At 42.3% G+C, this 27,496-nt stretch overlaps 1 protein-coding gene across 1 annotated transcript in view; it reads right to left on the bottom strand.

Annotated features, from left to right (window-relative positions):
* Nucleotides 1–27,496, bottom strand: part of adam19a (ADAM metallopeptidase domain 19a) — a 170,533-nt gene that overhangs the window by 78,973 nt on the left and 64,064 nt on the right. The window contains exon 3 of the mRNA XM_070993711.1: nucleotides 21,854–21,930. Coding sequence (XP_070849812.1) covers nucleotides 21,854–21,930 — 77 coding nt within the window. The remainder of the gene's footprint in view (nucleotides 1–21,853; nucleotides 21,931–27,496) is intronic.

Consider the following 27,496-nt stretch of genomic DNA (forward strand, 5'->3'; position numbering starts at 1 on the left):
AAAGCTCCAAAAAAACAAAATGAAAACATGTAAAGGAACACTAGCACATGTTCCCTGGCTCTGATCGGTACCCCATCAGGTGGTGGTGCTGCTCACGTTGACTTTACTGACTGCAAAATCAACCAATTCTTTCTCTAAGCATTTTCTTTTATATGTCGAAAGTTTAAAAAAGGTTAGCCTTCCCTTTGCCACAAACAGAGCTTGTGCATGTGATGAAGGTGACAATACACAGAAATGATATAAAGCACTGTTACTAAACCAAAGCAGTAAATACTTCATGTTTCACACATTATACAGGCTGTGCATGAACATATATACACTCATTTTGTCTGGAATGTATATTGAAAACAAACAGGATGGCCTGATCATGACCCAGCAAAGTCAACGACAATGACAGCTGCAGAGCAGATGAAGATCTAACCATGTTTACAGCTGGGTTCTCCAACAGCCCAAACAAAGTGATGCATTGTTTTCTGTAGCTGACGTCTGACGTGGCTGAAGAATGAAGAGAAAATGTTAAGTCTGTTCTTCCAGAGACTATACAGGCCGTGGACAGACACAGACAGCAGCATCTCCTCTATGTACACTGATACAAAGCATGCAGCATTACTCATTGTTATTTCTGGGCTAACAGCTTACAAATGGCCTGGTGCAGTGACGGTGCAGGTAAGCAGCAAAGCTTCCAGATGTTTTAGACAGAAAGTCTCTCCAGCAATAAACACACAAAGGGTCAGGGTGAGGAATACAATGAAAAACACACAGACAGACCACCACTGACATTTGAGCTATCGTTGGAGTTATTATTGCAGAGTTATGTCGTGGACTGAAAGCGTTTCCATTTGAATGTCAGCATACAGAGAGCGAGCAGGAGGGAGAGCACAGACGAACGGAAGAACGCAAGTTAGCAGCGCAAAGGGCAAAGAGCTGGGTGGAGAATAGATGGAGGCTGTGGTGATTAATGAGTACACTCTCAGCCAATCACATCGCTGGTCTCATCGCTCCAACACAGCTGAGCCAATCACAGCGTTATATGAAGGCATCCAACTGATCAGTCAGAATTTGCTGTATTTCTCTTTGGGAATTCTTCCATCAGACCTTAAAATGTGGCACAGCAGCGTTTACACTGTAAAACATTTCAAGAGTGAAACCTGATTCTTAAAAAAAGAGGCTGTGATGCACAGGATCAATGAGCTCTGATAATCTGACGTCTCTCAGAGGAAAACAAGTTATAACCCAGCAGTCTGATGTGTGGTTTGCATGTGATTTAACACTGGACAACCGCGTGGAATGAATGAACCGTACTGGAAGAGTTACTCAGTTATAGATACATGCAGATTTATCATTCCTGCTTCTACCACATTAACAGTTCTTTAAACACGTCTACTGGCCGGGACTGCTGTAAATTAGTTTGTTTATGTCTTAAGCATTATTTCATTTTTGCAGTCTGATCCAACTATTCAGTTTGTTTCTGTTGATAAAATCACATAAATGGCAGCTTTTGAGACACTAAGCAAACCATTTAAGGCATATTTTCCACCAAACTATCAAACTGCTTCGCTTGAATGAACCTCCCACCTGCTCGTTCCTCAGCTCCCACCTGTGCACCGTGCGCTCTGCACTTGACACCAAAATGCTGTTGTGCTATTTGTTTTGATCATTGCGCCGCTACACAAACAGGGCCCAAAAACTGCGTTTTTGCTTCTTTAATTCTGGGATCAGACGACACAATATTCCTCGGTCACTGTGTCAGATTAGCGTATCACAGGGTAGCATTAGCCATGAAATGGGTGACTTGAAGTGAATGTTGGACCCTGGTCACCCACAGCAGGGATAACAGGGTCGACATCAAGGGACACGTTGAACTAGGTGAGAGAAGGCTAACGGGGGTTGTTGCAGCTGTGAAATTATTTTTTTTTTCATCTCTTCCACTGTTTTCTAAAAACTAGCTTCTTGCAAAACATTTATGACAAGATACTGAGAAAAGCGTCTTCCCAGTCATGACGCCAGTCAACTGTTGAGGAGTGAGAGGGGAGAACGAGAAGCAACAGTTGAAGAGAACAGGCAGAGCGAACGGGCACGACGGCGGCGTCTGTGTACATGTGCTGCCAAACGTGGCTTATTTGTTCCACAGCAGGTGCTCCAGCTGAAACGCGCACGTGTTCATATTCAAAGGACGGCTCTTGGTGTTCAGTTCTCAGTTAACTGGCGAGATGCACTGATTCATACGCCTTGTACTTGTTGAAAAAAAAAAAAAGAGAGACGTGTGACCTTTGTATAAAACTGAGAACATGCAAACTGCAAATACATAAAAACAGCCAAAGGGTGGAGCGAGTCTCACGCTCAGGCTGAACGGCAGAGCGGTTCACCTCACTCAGGAAATAATCATTTGAAGCAGCCCCAACAAACTAAAACATGTACATGACTACATTAACAAATCGAGTACAACACGTTCTGAAAAATAACATAAAGCCCTTAACAGACTCTCAAATCACTGCTCTAACATTTGTACTGTATGACTTGCCCACCTGCAGGAGTGCGGTTGTTTTAGTGCAGTCGGCTGCATGCTGCTGCAGTATTTATTTCTTTTTAATGCACATTTTTTTGGAAACTACCCATTTCCTTTCCTTCCTTTATCTTTTTGCTCTACATCTGAATACAGTACTGTAGAAATACAGCAGCAAGGGCACATAAAATTAGGACTGTACCACTTTGGCATTTAGTCCTGTACTGTAGACAAGATTAAATACTGTGAGCCTACAGTGAGGGCTCAGTGATATCAGCTTGCCTTAGTTCATCTCATGTCCCTCCCAGTCATCACTCTGCTGTCAAATTATCATTTTCACTATTAGTTAATCTGTGGATTATTTTCTTGATTAGTCCTTTGGTCCATACAACGCCACAGTGAATTGCTAACAGCTCTAACCCAGAAATAAATGACAAAAAAAGAAGCAAATCCTCTCATCTGAGAAGCTGAAACCAGCAAATGGTTGCCTTTCTTAAAATCAATCAACCACTACACCTCCTGACTGTCAACAACCTTCAACCAAATCATAACCACCCCAAGCTCTTGATCATATGCATGCAAAAACAAAATGGACATTAGGTTTGATAAAGCAGTTTCTGTTCCATGTATCTTTAAGAACAGATTTAGAGGAACAACAGAAGTCTCACACAGGAACTGATGCTGCCACTGAAAAATGAAATCATGCCGCTAAGACATAAAGGAAGTGAGAACTGAGCGGCTGAAGGGTGTTGTTCCTTTTTTGAGTCACTAACCGACTCCGCTTGCTGTTGAGTTGCTGTTGTCTTTAGAAACTGCTTGATGCTGAGTCGCAGGAAGTGTCAACACGCTCGCCTGCATGTGTTAGAACAACGTCTTTAATATCTCTGCTGTGCTGCTTCGGAGCGATGCTGCACTTCTCTGAAACAGAGCAGATGTGCCAGCCTGGTTAAAGTGTGACACTATCTCAGCAAGGATGAGGTTAACCACAAGCCCTGACATGGTTTATGAAGCCGGCCGTGTAAAACAGTTCTAAAGACGTGATAGGCTGAGACACATGTAAAACTGTGACGACCTTTGAACACAGATTATCAGATAATCTTATTTTTAAGTGCAAACAGAAAATCACCACTTGCACCATAAGTACAGTAGTGTCTATGCCATTTAAGGTGGAAACACCTTTAATGATGACTATTTAAAAAGACAAAATGAGCCGTTATGTATTTCAAAATAACAACATAATATCATGAATGCAACTACAGACTTTGGGACCTTTTATGATTGTGATGGCAGTTATTAAAATCCCCGTAAACCACAGTCTCTCGAGGGGTAATAACTGCAGGCTTTAATTTTGCATCCACAGCAACATGCAGATCAGTGTGGGTTTCAATAAAGTCCACCAAGACTAAACACAACTCCTCTGTGAAAAACAAATACGCTTTATTCCGGAGAAACTAGATTTGAAGAGTTCAGTGGAGTCTGTGCTTGTGAGTTTGTGTGGAGTCTCCTGTCTCGGGTGCAAATTAGAGATTAGCTGTCATTTCCGTGCATGTGTGTGCAGGAAGTAACTGTTACAACTTCATAGAAGAGATAGACGACGTTTCCCTGCAGTCTGCATGAAAACTATCTATTCATAGACCATACACACAGTTTCTATGTATGTGTGTATGTACACTACATAAGTATGTACTGTAATCGTGTGTGCGTGTGTGTGCGTGTGTGCGTGTGTGTGTGTGCGCGTGTGTGTGTGTGTGTGTGTGTGTGTGATTTTTGTGTGCCTATATACTTTCACCTACACCTTTGTGGTTAGTGTCATCTCTTCTTGACATTTCATTGATTATTTTGTGATTGAAAGCGACTATGACTATTATCTATATTGACTTGAAGACTACATTAAATATTTCCAATGAAAGGTAGGTCAAAGCTTTACATGTCTTGTATTTACGGTGATTTATATTGATCTTGTAAATAATGAGTTTTGTTTGAAAAGGCGGCTGTAATTTTTCATGGTCTCACCATTACTGGACTGATTCCAATATCAGTATTTGAGGGTTTAATAATCTATTACCTGGTTGTTTATAGAAAGATTTTTAAAGGTATTTCTTAAAAGTGGCTGTTTAAGAGCCATGGCCGACACCAGGATATTTTACTTGGAGTTGAGGACTCCACTGCTCCTCAGCTCACATCACAACCTATTTCTATAGTGATATAGCTCATGCATTCCAAATCACTGATCCCGGGAAATCAACTGAAGCAAACAAACTTGATTCCTTCTGTTTCCACTCCCTTTATCACTGAGCACATAATACACATATTTCATCTGGTATAACTCCCAGCATCTGGAAGTCTGCTCATGTGATTCCTTTGAATAAGGGAGGAGAAAACAGCAATCTCATTAATCATCGGCCAATATCCAAACTTCCCTGTCTGGAAAAAATCCTGGAATCACTGGTGAATAACCAGCTCCAAGTATTTCTGTCTAAACATTGTGTTTTGAGCCTGCACCAGTGCAGCTGAAGTCCTGTGCACGGTGCCATCTCTGCTGTTAGCTGTAAAGGACAGTTTCTTCTGGACAAAAGGAAGCACTGTGCTGCTATTACCTTGTCAAAAGCTATCCATACAGTTGATCATTCTCAGCTTGTTCAGACACTATTTAATATTGGGTTTGATTCATTTGCTTTGAGATGGTGTCAGAATTACCCTTCTGAAAGATTTCAGTACATCAAAATTATCCAATCCAAAGTTTTACCACCAACTAAAAGTGTTCCCAAAAGACTTGTTTGCCATATCTATTATTTTCTCTAAGTGACTCTAATGTCCATCTTTACATGGCTGACACTATTCTTTCTAGTTTTGCTGACTCTGTACAACTTCCCGTTGAAACCTTACAACTTTTTTAAAGCTCTTCGAGATGCACACATCAACCTTACGCTAACACTGAATGCAGGCCAAAGTTCAAGCTTCTAGAGAAAGAGGTATTGATTTTAACAGTCAACACCTATCCACACTCAATGGTAGCAATACTGAGAGATCCACAGAGTATAAATATCTATGCACACTATTTGGCTTAATGATCATTTACCCATCAAATTAGAAATCCTACCACCAAATCATGGCACAAACTAAAACTGTTGTGCAGGAAGAGCTCCAGCTTGCCTTTGAATTGTAAGGAAAGCATAGTCAATGCAGTCATTCCATCAGTCCTTGATTATGGTGATATACATAATCAACAGACCTGCTGCTGCTTCCTCTCTCAAACCCCTAGACTCAGATTATCATCTAGTCCTGAGATTCATTCCCGGAGACTGGCCCTCTGTCACACAGCCATGATAACCACTTGATAGCCACTCGCATCTTTTCATACATAAATCCCTTAATGGACATTCACCATTCTATATAACATCCATGCTGTACTGGACCACAGGACCCGACCAAACTTGCTCTCCTGTCCACAGTACCGAGGCTTTTGTGCATCAAACATATGGAATTATCTGCGACACATTCTCAAGATCGGCACTCTCACTGCCCCTGGACAATTCGAGATGATGATCTCAAGCCACTTCACCTCTGGGTGCAATTGTTTTTGCTGGGTACTGTCTTTTTTTTTAACTGCATATTTCTCTGTATCTGGACATCATTGCAAATGATGAAAACTTCTTTTAATTTATTCACCTCTGAGGATCTGAAAACAGTGAACAGTGACATTTTTGCTTAAAAATGACTTAATTATTTGATTGTCAAAAATGTCTAATCTGTGACAAGCTAAAACTGGAGTGCATCAGTTATATTCTCATAAAGTCAGAGACTAATTGATGTATTACATATGAACAAGCCTAAGAGTTTACAGCTATGCTCGCAGCTCTGTAAGGCTGGACAAAGAGGTAGCAGTTTCAGCTTTGAGCTAATTGCTAACATCAACATGCTAACACACTCACAATGACAAAGCTAACATACACTGTGTTTACTATCTGTGATGTTAGCATGCTAATATATACCAATTACCAAACTTAAATATCATATAAATCACACTTTTTACCTGATGAAAAACCAGGAAATCACTTGAGTTACTGGCATACAGGGAGCATGAATGTCTGCTCCAAGTGTCAGGCAATCCATAAACTAGTTGTCAACACATTCCACTTAAAACAAAACCTGTCTTCATCATGCTGGTACTATGGGAAAAGTCATGGGTCACCAATGTCATCGTCATGCTTCCTCTGGATGAATGTGTGTCCCAGATTTCCCTGCAATCCATCCAATAGTTGAGATATTTCAGTCTGGACCACAGCGGTTCACTTGACTGATGGGCTCACTGAGACTGTCATCCATGGAACAACGCTGGTAGCATGACTCACATACCACCCTGATGAGGACAAGAGGCAGAACATTTCGGGGGGATAAAGCAAGGTGTGTTGGAGAGGTGGTGCTCGACGTTAATTTTGCAATTCAAACTGACTAAACTGAGGTACTGAAGCACATCTTACTAAAGCTGCTGCAAAAATAATTGGCCTCTTTCTTTATGTTTTTAAGAGCAGAGTTAGTCATGATGGCTGTTCAATCACTGAGCTTTTTCCTGCTGGGCCAGGGAATGTATTACATGTTTTTATGTAGCTTCAGCACAACAAAAACCTGTAATTGCTTTGAAATCCTCCACAGTGAACTGACAATTAACCAGTAATTGGTCCAAAATGTTGCTCTCCACAAGGCCAATCAATAATCGCACAAAAATAAAGCACACAAATGTAAAATGTACAAAAGGCAAAGGGTGTCAGGGCCTGGAATCACCTCCTTTCAAAAACCAGCTTTACAACAAGTTATGATCAAAATCTGGACAAGGTGAAACACTTTCTCTGGTGGTCACTCCATGTTTGGGTGAGTCGCTGACCTTGTAATGACAGGTCCATTTGTTACTGAAACAGATCCTGTTGAACCAGCTGAATCATGCTTGGGCTGGACAAGAGCTTCAGGAAGAATGCAGCCACATCTTCCAGCTCTTCCTGTCTTCCTCATCTTTTGGTATTTTCTTCCTTCTCCATTTTCGAAGTGATCCTGTACTTTTCAGTGCAGCTGAGGTTTTAGAACACATGAAGTCACGATGACGGCTGACAGGATTTTATGGTGTGCTTTGGAGCTGCAGATTACAGTTGTGGGGAGAGGACAGTTTGTCTTTTCCTGCTGTGTCCTTTGTTTGGGCCTCAGGGATTGTGGAGAAGGAAGAAGTAAAGCAGGAGTTTTGAAAAAGGATTCAGATGAAGCCACATTTTCTAAATATGTTTTTCTTTATAACTCAAAACTAATTTTGAAACCCATTAAACCATTCCATCAGACTTTATATATTGTTATTCACCCTGCAGTGCCTTGGTAAGACTTATGGCAACAATGGCATATCTATTAGCTTCAGATAGCTATTTTGTCAGAATAATTAAGCTCCTTTTTGTGTTCCTGTGGCAGTATGGAGTACTTAGAACAAAAATGATAACAATGAGTACTGTTAAAAAAGACCACGTGATCCAATGAAAAACTCCAAAACAAGATGACCTTCATGATGTTAACAAAGTTCATGAGTATACAAAAAATGTAAGCTTGAAATTTGACATGCACAGCATCATTGTGGATGGTTTACACTCTTATGTCACCTTTAACACGATTCACTCCTCACTTTGTGCTGCTTAAAGACATGTCTGTGCTAGCCATGAACCCTCGATTTGACTTGCATTGACAGAAACTTCCCACTCCAATATGGCTGAAAGCAATCAGTAAACAGCAAAATAAACAGGAACGCACAAGTGACACTAAAGTCAAGACACAGAGAGCTAACCACAGAGTTTTGATAAGAAAGCTTTCTCTGTAGCCTGCAGCATAGACACAGTTTAGCTGCTGCAGACGGAGCTAAGAGGAGGCGACCGTCACGGTCAGCCAGGGTCGGCCTTGCCACCAAGCAGAACCACAGCACCATGGTGTGGCTCAGCCACCCCCTGCTGAAGGGCACTGGTGGAAAGGCATGTCACAAAAGGAATCACGCCGGGGATGTCATGCTCTTTAACCGCCTGACTAACCCACTGCCAAAGGCTGTGACTGCACTCTGGGTTGTGCTAAGTTGTTTTCCTGCATTCTGCATATCATGTGCTCTGAGACACGAGTTATGCTCCCTTAAATGACAGAATTCTGACAATATTTCATTTGATTGGATTTTCTCATTTTCTGGCTGGACAGGAAATCTCTCAGTTCTATTTTATGCAACATAAACCCACCCAGATGATCTTACGGTCAAGCCAATTTAGGATTACTTGATTATCTTTCTTCCTTAACCAAGAAATCAAAGCTTTTCTTTTCTGCTTTTATTGGTACTTCACAATCCTCGCAGTTTTCTCCAACAAGGACAGATTTTGCTGCAGTCCTTGTAGCAACACTATGACAAGGTTGTCTGCATTAGAAGTCATTTTTTTCTTGGTCTCCTACAGTGAGCAGGTGATGCAGATGACTGCAGCGTTGTTGCTGCCAACTCATTAATATAAATGTTGAATTATGTGGGGCTCAGACAGCATCCTTGACTTATAGCTCCGTTCTGACTAAAGCTTTTGTGTTTTTGTTATCTATTTGAAAGCAGCATTTTTCTTTTCTTTGCTATGAATTGCATTAATCATGACTGCATCTGTCAGCAGTTTGAGGTATTCAGACGACCAGACTCTTTTCAATTAGAGTGAAAAGCTTTATTGTAATCGATTAAACAAAAAAATATTTTAGCCTTGTTGCACATCTTGTACGATAGTGTGGAGAGTATTTATACAGTTGTTATGTATTTAGGGGAATTCTACTGTTTATTTTCATTTAGAAAGAATTGTATTAGGGAATTTAGGATGCTACAAAACAGTATTGCCTATGAGTGATTACACATATATAATTTCAGGGGTTCATTGTCTTTCATATATTGGTATTCTCTCTCTCTCGTCATGTAGTTTTTCAGCATGTACCAGAATGACTCTTGATTTATGGCCTTGCTTGAGTTTTGTTTTTTTTAGCCCTTTCATCAGAAAGGTGTAATTTCGCATATTGATATAGGAGATAGGTATCTGCAGAATAGAAGTGTCAAAGTGTCCTTGGGACACTGAACCCCAAATTGTTCTACTTAACTGTGCCAGTGAGTGTGTGAGCGAGTGTGTGTGTGTGTGTGTATGGATGAATGTGTAATGCATTGCAAAGCACCTTGAGTGGTTGGTAGAGTAGAAAAGTACTGAACAAATGCAGAGCATCCATTTACCATTTCTCCGGATGTGTACAGCATGTCTTTGCTTTGACAGTAGTTGTCTCTCATTCAAACACTCTTGGTCAGACCACCTTTCCTTTGGCTTCCTCTGGATTTTGATGACTAACAGCTTGATTCCACCACGCACAGCTGCGTCACACTCCAGCTGTGCCTTACATAACTTCTATGACCATGACAAAGAGGTTACCTTGACTTTTTTCTGGTCTGCACCTCTAAGGTTGACGTTTAGTTAGGAAGGAAACTAAAACATGCCATTGAAACCTGGACTGTGTGTAATAATGTAACTAATGAGTCTCCACTGTGACTAACGCATTCTGACCAATAACCATGACTATTATAACAGTAACATGGCCAGCTGATCCCTACAGATGGGTGCCAAAACCTGATGCACCATAGTACTGCTTCCTATACGACTATCTACCAGACTGACCCACAATGCAGGGTTTGGTGCCCTGTCTTAGTCCCACTTAAATGCCTCAGCTGTCTATTGAAGTTGTTGCCCTCTGGTTTTCTGAAACTGACATTACAGGCGACAGAAGACACACATGCCATTGGTAGCTAACGATAAACTAGCTCTGATCACAGCACTCTCTCTACAAGGTTCTGGCAGCAGAACCTTTGACATGGTTAAAATGCCTTAAGCTAGAGTCGCTGTATTTCACTTGGAAGGATTCCATCTTCCACCATTCAGGCACCAGGAACCATTTTTAAAGTGTCGTTTTAGCATCAGCGTGAGAAAAGGCCAAATGATACCCAACCCTACTGATTCCAGAGCAGTGGAAGACAACTGATGTAATTACTGCAGCTACGCAAACAACAGCTGATGTTTGTCAGACTGTTGTAACAGAAAATCTCTCATTTTCTTCAAGCTCTGTCACTCTTTAACGTGGTACTTTATATTATTAGACTGATCAGACACAAGCAGCAGATGTCAATGTACACACCCCACACACACTGCCACCTCTGGGGTAGACAAGCTGAAAGACAAAATAGCAGAGCACTTCCTCTTTGTCGAAATGCAGAATGCCCAGTAGCATTGTCATGCTGCTTCTGCCTTACGTAATTATTTGCACTGCCACAAGAGGGCGCCTGACAGGAAAATGCAAACATAGGTCAGGCAGAGGAGAGTCGACAGCAGTTTATCTTCTTTTGCAGGGCACGTTCTAAGGTCATTCTACCTAATGCTGAACTACGGGGATATTCACCATGTTTCCACTGCCCAGTGCTCCACCCTGACTGAATGCCTCTGTGTCTTTTAGCTTTGTTATGGAAACAGAACATTTATTGGGCAGCTGAAACAACACAACAAGCCCAAGAGCCCAGCCAGCTGTTAGTTATGTCTACAAATGAACTACTGCCAAGAGTTGGCAGAGAGACAGTTATCAGCAGATAACGGGGGGGGGGGGGAGACAAAGTGACCCATTGCCCTACTAACAGATGAAGACATGAGGGAACAAAAAGAAAATGTGCAAACACACATTTTCCTTTTGCTCACACACATTCTCACTCGTTAAGTATTGCCATCTGTTGTTAATCATCTCTCTTTGTCCACTTCTCCCGTCCCGTCCCACACATACCCCAAACAAGCTAGATTAAGAATAACATCTTCTGCTGACCATGGAGACACAGAACTCCTTCAGTCCACTTGACTGGCTACCTGCCCCCTGCCCCAGGGAGCGTTCACAGCACCAACAGCATTGAGATGGGCTGATAAACATCTGACAGCATGGGGAGGGGGTGCACAGCGAGGTTGGCCTCTCTTGGCTCCTCTCTTGTGGCAGCAAGCACTATACAGAAAAAGATAACGGTCCCCAAAACAGCATCTTTCGCTTGCATTATCATATCATAATGGATTATACCAACACACAACATACCTTCCACAACCTAAATTAAATTAAGGCCAACCACACGCCTCTCTATAAGAGGGCTGAAAGGGATGGTAAGCAAACATTGTTATCAGAAGAAAAACGACTCAGTGCCTAACAAGAAAAACAGAAAAGCAAAAAAAAAAGGGGGTAATTGAACATTTGTGCATGTCTGAATTGAGCAGATTGTGCTGAGCCTCAAAGACAGAAACACAGGAGGGCTGAGAGAGGACATTCATCATGTCGGCAGGAAGGGTTGAGCGCTGTTGGAGGAAGGAGCAGTGGTGATAAGGCAACAAAGAAATGATAACAGCCAGGTTTCAGGTGCTGCTTCCCAACGCGACATCAAAACACTGCTATCCCCTTTATTGTACACTGCAGAGAACATAAATACTTAATAGTAATTACAGTGTTGAACTAACTTAATAGCTTTGAGGAGAAAAAAGAAAAAAATCAATGGTAGAGCTGCAGTTAATGTAATTATGCCCTCCCAGGTCCTCTTAGAGACATCTGGAAAAACAGAGGTAGCATCTGGGGCCTGATGAGGGGATTACACACTGACTACCTGACTCAATCAATGATCAAACGCATGATTGTTACCAGACAAGAGGCGAGTGGCAGCGAGCAAAGCTAAATGATTACTCATACAAAGCAGGGTGTGATGGTATACTGTACAGCCAATAGTTCATATATTAAAGCTGCATTATTCAATACACACACATTATTCACCAACTCTGCAGTTCCTCTCAGCTCTAAAGAGCTCTCTGGCCTCTTTCAGCCCATTGGTTGGTTTTTACGCCTGTAAACTGCACTCTTATCAACCTGATCACCAGCTGCAGAGGGCAGCTGTTCTCAGCGAAGAAGCTCTGATAAAGCCACTGCGCCCTACCTGTTCAGCACCAAACAGCAAACATCTGGTGAAGAAAGCTCAACGCTTAGCAGCTAAAGACTCGATCAGATTCAACTAGATCTGTAAATGAACAACCAATGCTGTATGCTTCCTGTTAAACATGGCTTTAAAGGTCTTATTATGTCAGATGTGCTTTCAGCTCGCTCCGCCGGCCCAAAATTGGCCAAGAAATAAAAGAGATGCAGCTTCAAGTTTGATCATTTGATGTTTGGCAGCCAGCAACACAAAAGCTGAAGTGGTGTTCATAGTGGAGCACTGAGGGGATGTAGCGTCAGAGCGTGCGCTCGTGGTCACCACAGCTACACTAACGGACATCGACCTGCTCGAAAATGTGCACACCATGGCTATGGCAGCGATGGTGCTGCTGGAGACTGTTGAAAGCGAAGACAACGTAAAGCAGGTTTAAAAAAGGCTCAGTTATCTTCTCCTTTTCAGTAACACATCCAGCAAAGTCAAGGATGACCTGACAGACACGTCTCACAGCCAACCTCAACCTGACAATATGCCACGGTCACATTGTTTAGCTCGGACAACCAGGAAGCACTATGTTTGTCACACGGGCTCTAATTGGCCCCAGTGTCTGTTCATGGACCATCACCCATCTGTGAAGTGTGCTGTCAGCTCCCTCAACCCCTGTCACAGGATCGAGGCTAATGTTCTGTTGAAAACAAAAGAAGCAATGATCCCTCAGGGCAAATATACAAGCACTATTCCAAACGCTGTGCAAACGGCAAAAAAAACAGCATGCAGTCATTTGCAAAGGAACTGTGTGTACTAACAATGGTTTTATGAAGTCATCTCCTTTCTACAATCATGTGTTCACAAAGTGGTGAACCTCGCTCCATCCTTGCTTGTGAACGACTGAGCCTTTAGCTGCTCTGATCCCAACTTGTTTGAAATGTGTTGCTGGCATCAAATTCAGAATAAGCAGATGTTTAGAAAAATCAATGCAGTTGATGAGGTCAAGCATTAAATATATTGTCTTTGTTCTGATTGGATTAACAAATGATCACAGTCTGTTTTGTTTATGTTTTACACAGCGTGCAAACTTTTTTTGGAATCAGGGTTGTATGTTGGTGCCAGTAAAATGGGAGACTTTGTGACCCCTTGTGCAAATGTGGACGCTAATGTTCACAGTTTTAACAGTTCATCTTACAAATAACATCATTTGTGATGCTGATTTGCTGGTGTAAACATTTATCTTTGTCTTAGCTCTGTTGATTCATCCGAGTGCAATTTAAGCTGCTGAATGAACTACAGAATGAAATCAACTTCCACACTGCCTAAATCACGACCTCTGACCTCTGCGATTTACTGCATGAGACAGAAAGAATGCAAGTCTCTCAGCTTTCTGCAGACATCATGTTCATCTGCGAATAACAAGCTTAAGCGAAGCTCTAAGCATTTCTTGGAAGGCCTTGTGGCACTGAGAATATACTAAGGGCAACACACATTGGTCACATCTTCCGTCATCTGAAAAACATAATTAAATGCTGCAGCACACACTGGATGAGCGTTACACACAGAAGAATCATCAAGTTGAAGCGGGTGGGTCGCACCAACGAGTGAATGTGATAAAGCCATGTGCATTCTGTAGCATTTAGCAGCATCATTAGAATTAGCACTGAGGACAAAATCTCAGACAAATGGCAGAGAATCAAACATACAGTGGTCATATGTTAACATCAGGAAGGCCAAGCTGGCTGGCTGCCAGCTAAATTCTTCGCATGATTTTTCAAAACTGAAAAGACTGAAGCAGAAATTGGATGTGGGGAATGCCATGCAGGGACGATGTGAGAGCTGAAAGTTTAATTTCAAAGAGACTGAATCAACTGAATTTGGCTCAGCCTTTCTAGATCCGGTTCAAATGAACATTTAAGGTCATTTTCATTGGAACAATTAGCCTGAAATGCTGCCTGTATTAACATATTAAATATACACCAACTGAATGGACTCATTACAGAAAAACCCTGACACGGAAAGCTAAAATCATTCGTCAAATTGAAAACAGCTGCATGCTTTATTGGAATTAAAACCTTTCCAGGTTTTGAACAAAGATTAAAACTTAAAGACATTTTAGTGACTTCAAGAACCTCCTGACTGTGTACAAATGGACTGTGGTGTATCATTTTCTATCTGAGGGCATGGAAAAGGTGGGTGAAGCGTGATTTGTGCCAGCCATCAGTCATCCTGGATTTTAGGCGTGAAGTGAAATGAGAGATGGCAACAAAGCCCTGCAGGACTGAGCCTCGGTCGTGGTCTGTCTCAGACATTCAGCTTCAGAAGGTCACACTCTGACAGATGAGGCTACGCTGTCTTTAGGGATACAAACACAATGGTGAACAGGACTGTACAATGCACGCATAAGATGTCAGAGAGTGTGTGTGCGCGCACACACACACACACACATACACACACACAAGCATGCAGAACTGTGAAGTAAATATATTACGTTTCAAGGCTGCACAGCTGTTCGAGCAGGACTTCCTCTGCCCATGCCAAACAGGAAGCACTACAGAGTCTGCAGGGTATACAGGTCTGGCAGGCCAAGGCTCACATCACCCTAACACCACCACCTGTTCTCTGTCTCACTCCGTCTTTACATCTAACTCTCCTCTTCCAGATCCTTACCCTTCTTGACCTCCAGAACTTTCACTGAAGGTTTATTCTGTTTCCTGTGAGCTTCTCTAACTCCGTAGAGTCTCTGCCTTTCCCACACTCCACAGAGCCTTTGAAGGACATTTCCTGGTACTGACATACGTCACCCCCCCATCATCCCCTTCACTCCCTTCATCCCTTCATCCTGCCAGCTGAAGTGGCTCCAAATCAGAGTGGTTTTCTTGGGATTTTCCTTTGCAAAAAGGAGGCGGGCGCGCCGGGCTCGGAGCTGCCAGTCATCCTCTGAGCTGACAACCAGAGCTGGATTAGGGCAGATTAACAGAACAAAGCTCATTATTGATTTTAATCACTATTAAAGTGGAGACACTGCAGGGCTGCAGCCAAGTTCAAACAAACTAGTATCTCCTGGGGAAAATCGATGAAGGAACTGGGATAATAAAAGCTGTTGCCAGAACAGTGCTTAAAAAGTGCCGTTTCCTCTCAACTTGTCTTTGCGAAGTCAGTCTCTCAGAGGAATCGAGTCCTTATTAACACCTTGTCAGGTCTGCCACCTGCAGTACAGCAATACATTTAGCTGAACTAGACACATTTGCAAGGGTCCACCTCATCATTATGTACAATGAATAGCATGCATTGCCCATTTCATTACATATCATCCCAGGGTGGCAGTGTAATCAAGACTTTCATTAACATAAAGAGAGCTTACACTTCATCTAGTAACCCTCAACAGAAAATCTGCAATTACAATTAAATGTGCTCTTTAAGTGCAATGCCAACATCCTGAGCTGTGCGTGCGAGATATACTGAGGCAAGGAGATAAAGCCGCTGAGCACCGCCAGCCTGTGCAAACTAATTGAATGATATGGTCAATTGTTTTGATGCTATTAATATTTCATACATGATGATTACCCTGCTGGCAGTTCTTTAATAATGTACGTTTGCTTAATTTGTTTTGCTTGCTTGTACAAGCTCAGTGCACACACACACACACACACACACACACACACACACACACACACACACACACACAGATATGCAGCTGTTTAAACAGTGTCACCTGTACCATTAGTAAAAGAGAGTTCCTCACTTTCTGATTTGAAGAAACTTTTCTTGATTCCATAAAGGGAAACTATGCCGGTTCAGTTTGAAACTGATTTTTATTACATTCTGTATTTTTTCCCTCGAAAGCCGTTTCATTTTGTCTGTTTAAGAATTACTTTTCCTGTTATGAGATTATTTCCTATTGGATGAGGAAATTGCTTTCTTCATAGCACTGCTATCCATGAAATAATTATTGATGGGGGAATAGATCTCCGGGTTTGATCCAGCACATGCTATTACAACACTTAGCTCCTGAAAACATAATATGCCCCACTGTCTACAGCTGTGGTCAAATTAGCATTACATTTCATGAGCTGCTGGCTGTCCATATCTGAAAGTCTGCGAGTGGATAGGTCCATCTGTACTAAGCATCCCAGCCAGAATTTTCAAGCTGGATAGAAGTCAAGTGCTAACTGACAGCTATCACTAGCAGAGTCTGAACCACTCTGTCATACTTTTCAGGACATCACATGAATATTTTAATGAGGAACCGGGCAGGACTTGGCTCAGTAAAGCATGGCATCACTCCCAAATCACACTGGTTTACAAGTGTCATGTGACTCATGGAGAGGGGGCGGCTGCTATACATGACTCCAGATCGCTAATGATAAACCCAGTCGACAGCATTGTTTTTGCATCATTTGATGTACTTCTTCGCTGCAATAATTTTAGATTGCAATCTCATATCGACCACCAGGGCCTTACATTTTTCACCAGAGATTTTTACCTTTCTTTTAACTACGGGGATTTTAATACTCTTGTATTCTTTAATACTGTTGATCAGAGTCGTTCAGTGAAGCTTTCCTCGATCTCATCGTGGTTTTACAGCATGTTGATGTACCCACTCACCCTTGTGGCCACATGCTTGACCGAGTCTACCTGTCCTTTCAGATCACCGCTTCCCTACTTTTAAGGTTACAGTGTCTATGCATTGTGCGAGCCTCTCTGAAATCCTACACTACACATCATGCTGACTCAACTTCCATTCAGAAACTTCAGTCTACTTCAGTACTACTGTAATTAATTTAGTCACTTGCTTAAAATGAGTGTGTAATAAAGAGCTGGGACTCAGTCAATCTTAGCTGCCGGCTTGCAAACGATGGTGTCGGTGTTTCACTCATTCCATCAGTTTGAAACGTGTGATTCACAGATGAACCAGCAGCACATTCTCCGTCATCTGTCTGCTCTGAATAACTCAGCCAGCACAGGCATGTCCTGCCTTAGGTCAGCTGGCATTCCAGGACCCACCACACACACACACACACACACACACACACACACACACACACACACACACACACACACACACACACACACACACACACACACACACACACACACACACACACACACACACCACAAAGAGGCTTCCCCACTCTCATGCTCTGTCTCCTCAGTCTATTCTCAGGGTGTGTGTGAAGGTCAGCTACCCCTCAGCACACTCCCGGCTCATTCTCATTCCTTCCCCCTGCGCTCCTCCTCCCTCATGTCTGCTTAAACTACACGACATGAATGAGTCACACTCTGTGAGACCAGTCTATCGCTCTGATTTAGCACGTCTCAGGTGTGGCATCCACCTGAAGGTTCCCCCCCGCCGCTGAGAGGACGGCGAGGAGGACGGACAGGAGAAGCTGCGGGCGGCTGAAGGTTAGAAAAACAGACAAAACACAACAGAACAAGCTTCTTCAGCAAATGTTGCTGCAGTGTGAACACTAATTACAATCCAGTCAATTTAACAAAATGACAATAAAATAAAAGTGACTGGAGCACTCCAGCTAAAGTTTTCCTTTTCAGTCCTTATAGAGAACTAATTTCACGTTTTAAGAGGATCATTTTATTCTCATGTTTTATCTTTGGAGGAGATTTTGTGATATTTCATTATGAGATATACTGTTGTGATAAAGGGAGTTCTGTCATTAGGAAAATGTTTTTAGTCCTAATGAGATCATCTGTGCTGATAATAAGGTGCTTAAAGTATAATAACATTGCGTTCATTCCAAGGAGATGTGCTGTTGTGCTGCTGTTGTGCTGCTGTTGTCTGGTGGCTTTATTCCTCTTTATGATAAGGTGCTTTGTTGTGATGGTTTGTTGGTGTGAGGACATAATAATACATCTTTTATGAGGTTTTTAGGATTTTAAAGAGGTATTTTATTGTTTTATTGCAGTTGTTGTCTTCTGGAACAATTAAGTTATTACTATAAAGATATATTCTCCTCTAATAAGAAGACACTTTGTTCTGATCCATTTCTCATAAGAAGATATTGTTCCTAATAGTAAAGCCATGCTTTGTTGGGATAAGTTACTTCTCATTATACTGTATTATACTTTCTGTTTCCAGTGAGATATTTTGTTGGAATAATAGGTTCTTTTTTTTTTTTTTACAGCATACTTTTGTCATTATAAGAAGACACAGTCAACACCTTTTCTCCTCATACTGACATTGTGAAATTGATATGATGTGATATTGTTTTCCAAAATGAGACGATGGCAGTAACACTGTTGGGATTTCTTTCATAAAAACAAAAAGATATCTTTGCAACAATGCCAACATACGTCTGACATGATGAGATTTTTGATTTCCTTTGATTTGGTAACAAAGCACTTTTTTTAAAATTTGAACAAAATCTCATTTTCTCCTATTAACAAGATGCACTGTCGTGATAATGCTCCGATCAATACAATGAAAACAAGATACTTTTATTCTAACAAAATATTCATTACAGAAATGATTTTTATCATCAACATCATTAGCACAATAACACGACTGTGTTTTTCATCTCTGGAATAAAATGCTTTTCCAGGAAAGTGCTCTCTCACCACAGCCTTGTTTAACATGCAGTACATGTTGTTCTATTACTACCACATACATTTGCTCCTTCTTTCATAAGTGCAGAAGTAATGGTCTTGGCCGGCTCACACCCTGCCTCTTCCTGGACAGTTCCAGCCCTGTCCCAGTGGAGGAGGCCCAGTAGATAAAATAAACTCTGTTTCCTGTAATATTCCCAGTGACTCCTCCATCAGCAGAGTGACTGCTTCCCCAGAATGTGTCCCTCCTTCTCTGACCTACATTCTCGAGTCCAGACCAAACTCGAGCGCTTCGCTGGGACTCAACTCCCGGTTTAAAATAAGCACAGACTCTGCCAACTCGCTGTCTCGTATCACACACTGTGGCTCCCTGGCCCAGACTTAGTGTGCCGTCACCAGTCAACTCTCTGTAGGCTTCAGCGGCCTCGCCATCTCATTCATCGCTGCCTGTCTGCTTCATGTATGCTACCATTGTCTCAGCGCTTCTTTTCCTGCCTAACTGTCTCTATCAGATCCTCCATTTCTCTCCTCTTACTTTAAGTCATCAATCTGTTTCCAAGCAACTGAAGTGCTATGTATCCAGTATGTGAGCGTGACTTGGACTAAAATACACAACAAAATAACAATGCTGGGAGTTTCTTTCTCTTTTGTGAACAGGTGTAAATGATCTGGTTTAAAACCAAACTTTTAATATTAAATTAGATTAGATTCAGCTTTACTGTCATCGTCAGAGTGCAACACAGAAACAACGAAATGCAGGTCAGCATCTAACCAGAAGTGCAAACAGTCAAACCCTATCCAAAAAAGTATAAATACATGTTTAGTGCGAGTGGCATGAGGTATAAACAGTATATACAGTATAATCAGTATGAGGTAGGTGCATGTAGTGCTAGTGATTTCTATTAAATCATAAAAACATGTGCAACACGGTATGTAAATAGGTGACATGTGCAACACGGTATGTAAACAGGTTACATGTGCAACACGGTATGTCAACAGGTGACATGTGCAACACGGTATGTAAACAGGTGACATGTGCAACACGGTATGTAAACAGGTGATGTGCAACACGGTATGTAAACAGGTTACATGTGCAACACGGTATGTAAACAGGTTACATGTGCAACACGGTATGTAAACAGGTGACATGTGCAACACGGTATGTCAACAGGTTACATGTGCAACACGGTATGTAAACAGGTGACATGTGCAACACGGTATGTAAACAGGTGACCAGCAATAAGTGGGGTGTAGGAAGTGTTCGCAAAGCTGTTATGAGTAAACAGACTCGAAACCAGTAAGAAAATAACAACTATATTACGAGTTCTAGTAAGACGCTGAGCCTCGCATTGTGCATGCGCCGCCATCTTGGTCCATTTTCCATTTTCAATAAAAGGCTAATTAAAATGATTAAATATGAGGTAGATTTTTGCAGTGTATGATAATTTAAGTTTGTATTGTAATGGCTAAGAACAACAACAGCTAAAAAGAGCATAATTTTACACATATTACATGTAGATTCAAGGCTGTTGGAAAACACTGATGAAGGAGTGCAGTTTTAAAAGTCTATTTAAGCGATTTAGTGTGTTTAGTGTTGATGTGCAGGGGACAGGTTGAGGAAGGAGTGGTCAAGCAGCAAAGATAGACATATCCTGACTTTTAGTTACTAATATGGGTCAAACACTGGATCCTACTCGTCCCATAATGCAACTTAATAATGTCTTCTGGTGGACTGCCTGGTGAATGTCTTTCAAACACATCCAGCTCAGAGTCATCGTCAAGCCTGATGACACCACCCGGGTTCTTTTCTTAGACTTGACAAAGCTCCTCCTGAAACAACATCTCTGGTACATGAGGTAACCATGTGATATGATAATTAAACATATTCAATGTAAAGCCTTATTATTAGAACTAGGATTCCTAAACGCAGTCCTCATGTCCATGGTCTAATGAGGATCTATTTGTTAGGTTAGAGATCCCTGCTCGGATGAACAGACGGGAGGTGTTCAGACATGTTCTCTCCACCTCCAGGCTTTATGAGCATGCTAAGTGGTCCACCTTGGGAGTCTCTGCACGTCTCCGACTAATGTGCACACACCCGACAGAGCTCCCCTTGATGTTATCACAGGAACATCACAACCTCTGCTGGCCTTGAACCCTGTTCCACATGCCCTTCACGGGACTCATTCTGATTAGCCTTGTTTCTCTTTGCACCCTGATGTGTGTCACTTACACACTCCCTGCTCCCATTACAAAGAAGCAGAAAGTAGCTAAAGCAATGATTCAAGAGCATGTCATTAATCTCTCCAGTTGCCATTGGTTGAACATCGCTTTCATGATCATAGACTATCAACTATCATGACCATCAAATAATGTGTCATAATTAGCTGTCTTTTTCAGAATCAGTCATTCACAGCTTTCTTTGTTGACAACTAACCTCACAAAAAATTCTCAACATTTCTTTTAAAAGAGCTCACATTTGGAGCTTTAGGATTACTGAGCTACCAACTGCCATTACGAGTAGCACATCCATATCCTAAGGCCATCCATTCAATCTTTAATCAGCTTTCAAGACGTGGAAAAATTTTGTAACCTTGAGCTTCCATCTTAAAGCACAGATTGGTCGAAGAAAGTCGAGACAAAGGCGAGAGAGAACAGACACGGTCGGAGCTTTCTGATATCTCCTCCTATTATCACTTCCCAATTAATTCCTCTCTCTGAGGTGGAAGGCAGAGCAGGTTATTAAAGGTGTTGAGGCAGGCACGATGGTAGGGAGAAGGAATACTCACTGATTACGTTCCACTTGTAGCACCAGTTGGAGGTCACTGGATGAGAGCACTATTTCCCCTCTGACTGGGTAGTCCTTCTGTCGGGTTAAGAAGAGAGATCAGATCAGGTCATAGCAGCAGGAGGCCTGACCAGGAACACTTTACTTAACGTGATTTAAAAGCATCAAAGTGCTTTTACAGCACCATTTCAGCCTGCAGGTAACAGTCAACAAGCTGCCCGAAGGTAGTTAATTTCAAGCTGCGTAACCATGGAACCTGAGAGGATCAACACATTTGACACATCTAATTCCTTAAAGTCATTTCAGAATCCTTAAATGTAAGAAGCTGTGTTTTTGCTTGTGAAAGTAGAGAAATGATTCATCAATTATCAAACTAGTTACTTGAGCAATCATTTCAGCTCCAATAATGAGGTATGAAGTCTTTAAAGCACGTGGTGGCTATAGTCTTAACATGCATTTTTCCAAACAGAAAGCTTTTTTTCTTGTGTGTTCACTGGGATGAATCTTATTGAACACAGACATAAGTGCCACCGACAAGAGGAAATTACATTTGAACAATTGAATTTTGTTGAATTGTGTTGTTTTTTGCTGACTGACAGCAGTTCTGCAGAATAACAGTGATCCATAGGAAGCTGTCAAATCCCACTCGCAAGAAAACAACTTGAAGTGGTTTAAGTTTTGTTTCCTCATGCATAGAAGCCTTCTGGGTCTATAGAAAGAAATACTGCACACTAAGAACAATTAGCAATGAAATGACATCACAAACATTCCCAAGTAAAACCAGTCCTGTCCAAATGCTTGAAGAACATGATCTGTGCGACATCCTTTGCTTCAAGTTCGCTGCAGTACAGCCGACAACAGGCTCAAACACCATTAACTTCACGAGCACCGTGAAATCATTACACTTGTCTCAACTGAGAAAATCCCTTTAAAAACGAGGAAGAGTGCAACTGTGTGTCTGTCAGACTGATGTGAAGTGACACTGCACGCCTGCTAGTCCTACAACAGTATCAAAGAGACCTAAACCATACAGTTTCCTAACATGCTAGGAGCTCAGAGTTGGGGTGGTGTTTGATGCCATGACGGCACACGGCCATCACGCCTGAACTGCACCTCCCACACTGAGTGTTCTGCCAGTCACTGCAGCCACTGTCCTGTCAGATTTAAATGTCAGAATCTCTCACATTTTCTTGCCCTCCACGTCTAACCATTCGAAGTTCGGGATGACAGATTGTGAATGTCATTTATCAACCGTGCTTATGCAGTTTTGTGTGTGAGCCGTACGTGTGCTGAGTTCCACTGACAGATGGGATTTATCCATTTCTTTATGTGGCTGACAATGTGTGTACATTTAAAACCCCTCCTGGCCATACAAATTAAGAAACCTCTACTGGACAGCTATAATTGTGGGTAAACCAAAACAACAACAGCTCCTGTTGGCTAGTCTTTTCAGTCATATGAGCAAAACAGACAGATTGACAATTATTATAGAAAGAAATATTAGACCAAGTGTTGCTGCAGAACAAATGACATATTTGATGATCCATCATCTTCAAGTGAGTTTCACCTCAAACAGCAGCTCTGTGCTCTGAAATGAAAAGGCAACACAGTATTTCTGTCTGTGAAAAAGAAATCTTCTTTCAAGGTGAAACGGAATTATTTGAAAATTGCGCCGGCTTCCTGATGTTCCTCCCTAATTCCAGGAATGCCTCTCCTTCATCTTGTTTTTCAGACACTGCCTCACTGAGCGCCTGCACCTCACTCCTTTGTCATGAGTGACAGTGAAGCAGTTCTGTGCCCAACATGCGCCTGTGTGAAAGCATCTTGTCTTAACTGATGCTCATTTCGCAGTATATTAACCTCGCTGTTTGAGAGGTTTGTATATTCAGCTTTTTAAAAGGGATGTCATTGACAACCTCACCTCACCTTGATTAGCGTTCAATGCCAACCTTCAATGCCAATGCAGGAATTAGTCCCTCTTTATGCAGCAAAGAGAAAAGTTAGAGTGTGGAGTTTAGGGAGGTGGATGGACATGTAGAATTTTTCTAATGTTCGCATAATGTGGAGAGCAATGACAGTGAATATAAAAAAAGCTGTTTGCGGTGGTCTTACACACCAGTTTAGGACTTCTGACAGTCCCAAACACTACAGGCTGAGGTAAAACTCTGCACATGACAGATAAAGCGTTACCTCTCTCTATTAATGTGAGAATGCAGCAAAATCATTTTCTATGTACAACAGAACAATCAAGAGGGATTAACTGAGAGATGACAGGTCTTATCTGTATTCTATCAGCCATCTCTGAGTAAACAAAACAACCCAATGTGAATTCAACGCCATCTTTTCCCACATCATTAAACTTCTAACTTCTAAGGTCTTTCCAACATCAAGTGACACATGCTCAGCAGATGCACTTCCACTTCTCTTGCATAATTTTCAGCTGTTCAGTTGTGAAACTTCCCCTGCTCTAGCTTAAAGAACACACTTGGTCATGGTGGGGTGACAGTGGGGGGGTGGGGGTGGGGGGGAAGTGGCAAGTGTGACAAAGAAAACAAGGTGAGAAGGGAAACCACTGGTGAGACCCAGTAGTATACTTTGAGCTGCAGCTGCTCCTCTTCTTCTGCGGACATTTGACAGAGGCTCGACACCTCTCGGGCCTACCGCTGCCCCCCATAGGTTAGGGTAGCACGGTGGCACAAGTGGTAACACTGTCGCCTCACAGCTAGAAGGTCCCTGGTTCGAATCCCGCTGTGGGCGCTGGTGGCGTGTCCTCCACCATGCCTTCGGTGCCTGCTGCTCGAGGAAAAAGGGCGACTTTCTGTGTGGAGTTTGCATGTTCTCCCCGTGTTCACCCGGGGTTTCCTCCTTAAATAAACTAAAAACATGCAAGAAGATCACAGCCTGACCAACGGTGACGAAGAAGGATGGGTCCCCGGGCGCGGGCACCGGCATTGGCTGGCAGCTGGCAGCCCACTGCTCCAGATCTGCCGCGGAGGAACGACGGACCGAAGATGGGTCAAACGCAGAAAAAACTATTTCACATAAAGCATGGCGTGTGTACAGTCTCCTCCTCCCTGTAGCATGTGTGTGCTGTGATTAATAAAGTAAATCTTAATCTTAATCTTTTAGTACTGGCGAGGTTTTACCATCCCACAGCGGCCATTGGTGTTTGGGCTGCTTCTCCTGATTTCTTGAGGTTACGGTTACACAGCTTAAATCTTCATGTCGTACCCTCACTTGCTTAAAGAGCAAATAAACATACATTGTAAAGCTGCATTAAGTACACAGATTTAAACTGTGTCTAGTTGCATGTTTCACTGTGAGTCAGTTTGGATTTTCTCAGTATACCACATCCTAAAGGTTAAGATAGAGAAGGAAAACTGGGCTGGGGCGATTAAGAGGGATGAAGAGTTTGAGAAGTCACTTGAAGTTAGAAGAGTCCTGCTCAAGAGGCTCACTTGATGAAAAGAGACAGCTGGAGAGACACAAACAGACACTGAAACAGAGGGAGAAGCCACACAACAAAGAAACAGGAAAAGACAAATCGATGGTGAGAAACAACAGGAAAAGACAAAAGAGGAAGCCAAAGACAGCACAAGAAGGAAGACGACAGTCGTTGAATTCAGGCGTGCCGCTGATGCTTATCTGCTAGGGGCTGTGGATAGACGTGGAGGGGGATGAAGACAGCAGCATCCATGCATCAGATGGAGCTCCCAGTCTGGGCCCTCTCTGTGCTCCAGTGAGGCAGAGCAAACACACACTGTGCCAGAGGACGGCTTATTAGATGGATCAAAGCTTGTCTAATCTACATGCTAAGAATACGACGAGGGCCCTGACAATCCCCCCGTCCTCCTGAGAGGCAGTGATTATTATACAGGGGTGTGAACAGTAAACATAAAAAGACGTGATGATGTATGTGCTCTTCAGATCTTTGATGTGGCTGTGGGTTGCCACAGTGACAATAACTATACTCTATTAAGGCTCATCTCATTCATTTCAAGATGCCAGGTAACCCTCTTCAGTGGCAGTTATTGTGTGCTCATTAATGACACAAAAACACACTTTAAATTGCCATTTTGCACAATGGTTGCCCCAAAATGGCCCCACAAGACCTTTGATGATTCAGGTTTGCTTTAACTTGGGTCTTACTTTCATAGGTTTATTGTACTGACTAAGTTGAGAACATGGTGACACTGTACTCAGTGAAGCCAGATGAGGCAAGAAACAGGAGCAAGTGACAGTAGGTCAAACTTGCAGTGAGAAGTGGGTCTGCAAACCACAATGAATAGACAGTTTGGGTAATAATTTCAGCCCTCAGCTTTGTTTTCTCTTCCAACTAAGTTTAGCTAACCTGGGGCTTTGTTCGTTGTCTGACTCCCAAGGAGTTCATTGCCAGTATTGGAGGAGTACAATGTTACCATTACAGATAGCAATGATGGCCCAAACTACAAAAGTAAGATCCAAGTTTTATGAAACCTGAATTTACCTTTCAAATGAACACCCTGAACACAGAGTTCCAGATGTCTGAACCACTGCCCGTTGTTCAGCAGTGTGATCACAGACAGCTGTCTTCCCCAGTTAAAGAAAAGTGACTTAGGAGGTTGTAGAACTTTGTAAAAAAAAAAGAGAAATCATCTTCAATCATCAGGAAACAGCTACCGCAGTTTACATGCCAGGTGGTGATTGGTTAAACTACTGTAAACTCCCAAGACAACTTCAGCCTTATCTTCACTGGCAGAGGTAAGGACCAAAGTTTGCCTATATGTAGACATTAAAATACTACATACTACTACAATTCCAGCTTTCCCCTCCGCCTTTGGGATGACAAGGGACCTCTCCTCTGACTATCAGTAATAATTGACTATTGTTAATAATTTAATTGTTGTAGAGAAGCATTGCTTTAAGTTTCATCATTTTGCAATGAAGTTCCTTCCAACTGACTATACCTGAGACCTGAACATTAATGTGGTTATTCATTTATTCTATTTCTATCAAATCAACATCAACATATTCAGTTGTAACACTAACCATTACCCAGAAATCCTAAACCCCCTCAGATAAATTGTATTAAACGATACATGGAAAAAGGTTTGTCAGTGTCATGTCAATCACAGAGTATCTGCTAACAACCAAATATTGGATAGTAAATTAAAGAAAAAATGCTTCCAGGATTGCGCTTTCCATTTACAGTGATGACTGACTGAGTGTGAACCATTCGCTTATTCCTTCCTTTTTTGACTGTTTTTCTTATCTGAGTGAAACTAGGCCATGAAATAGTTGAAGGAGCTCTAGTCATCTCCAGTGCAATTTCTCCCGATCAGTGAAGCAGCATGGAGAAGGGCCAGGAAAGGTGTGAGTGGATGGAGCTTTACAGGAGGAGGCAATCACGTCTGAGACCCGAGAGGGCTTGGAGAACGAGGGCGGAGGAGGACGGAGGGACGCTGAGGACGGCGGAGGAGATGTGAGAGCTGAGGCAGGGGCGGCTGCTGTGGTTTGCTGAGGATGAAGTCGATTTACCGCGGAAGAAACGGTGCCCTGAATAACCGTTTCTGCTGGTGTGTGTGTGTGTGTGTGTGTGTGTGTGTGTGTGTGTGTGTGTGTGTGTGTGTGTGTGTGTGTGTTCGTATGTGACTCGCTAAATGAC

Source organism: Chaetodon trifascialis, chromosome 23, assembly GCF_039877785.1.
Source record: "Chaetodon trifascialis isolate fChaTrf1 chromosome 23, fChaTrf1.hap1, whole genome shotgun sequence".
NCBI classification, from domain to species: domain Eukaryota; kingdom Metazoa; phylum Chordata; class Actinopteri; order Chaetodontiformes; family Chaetodontidae; genus Chaetodon; species Chaetodon trifascialis.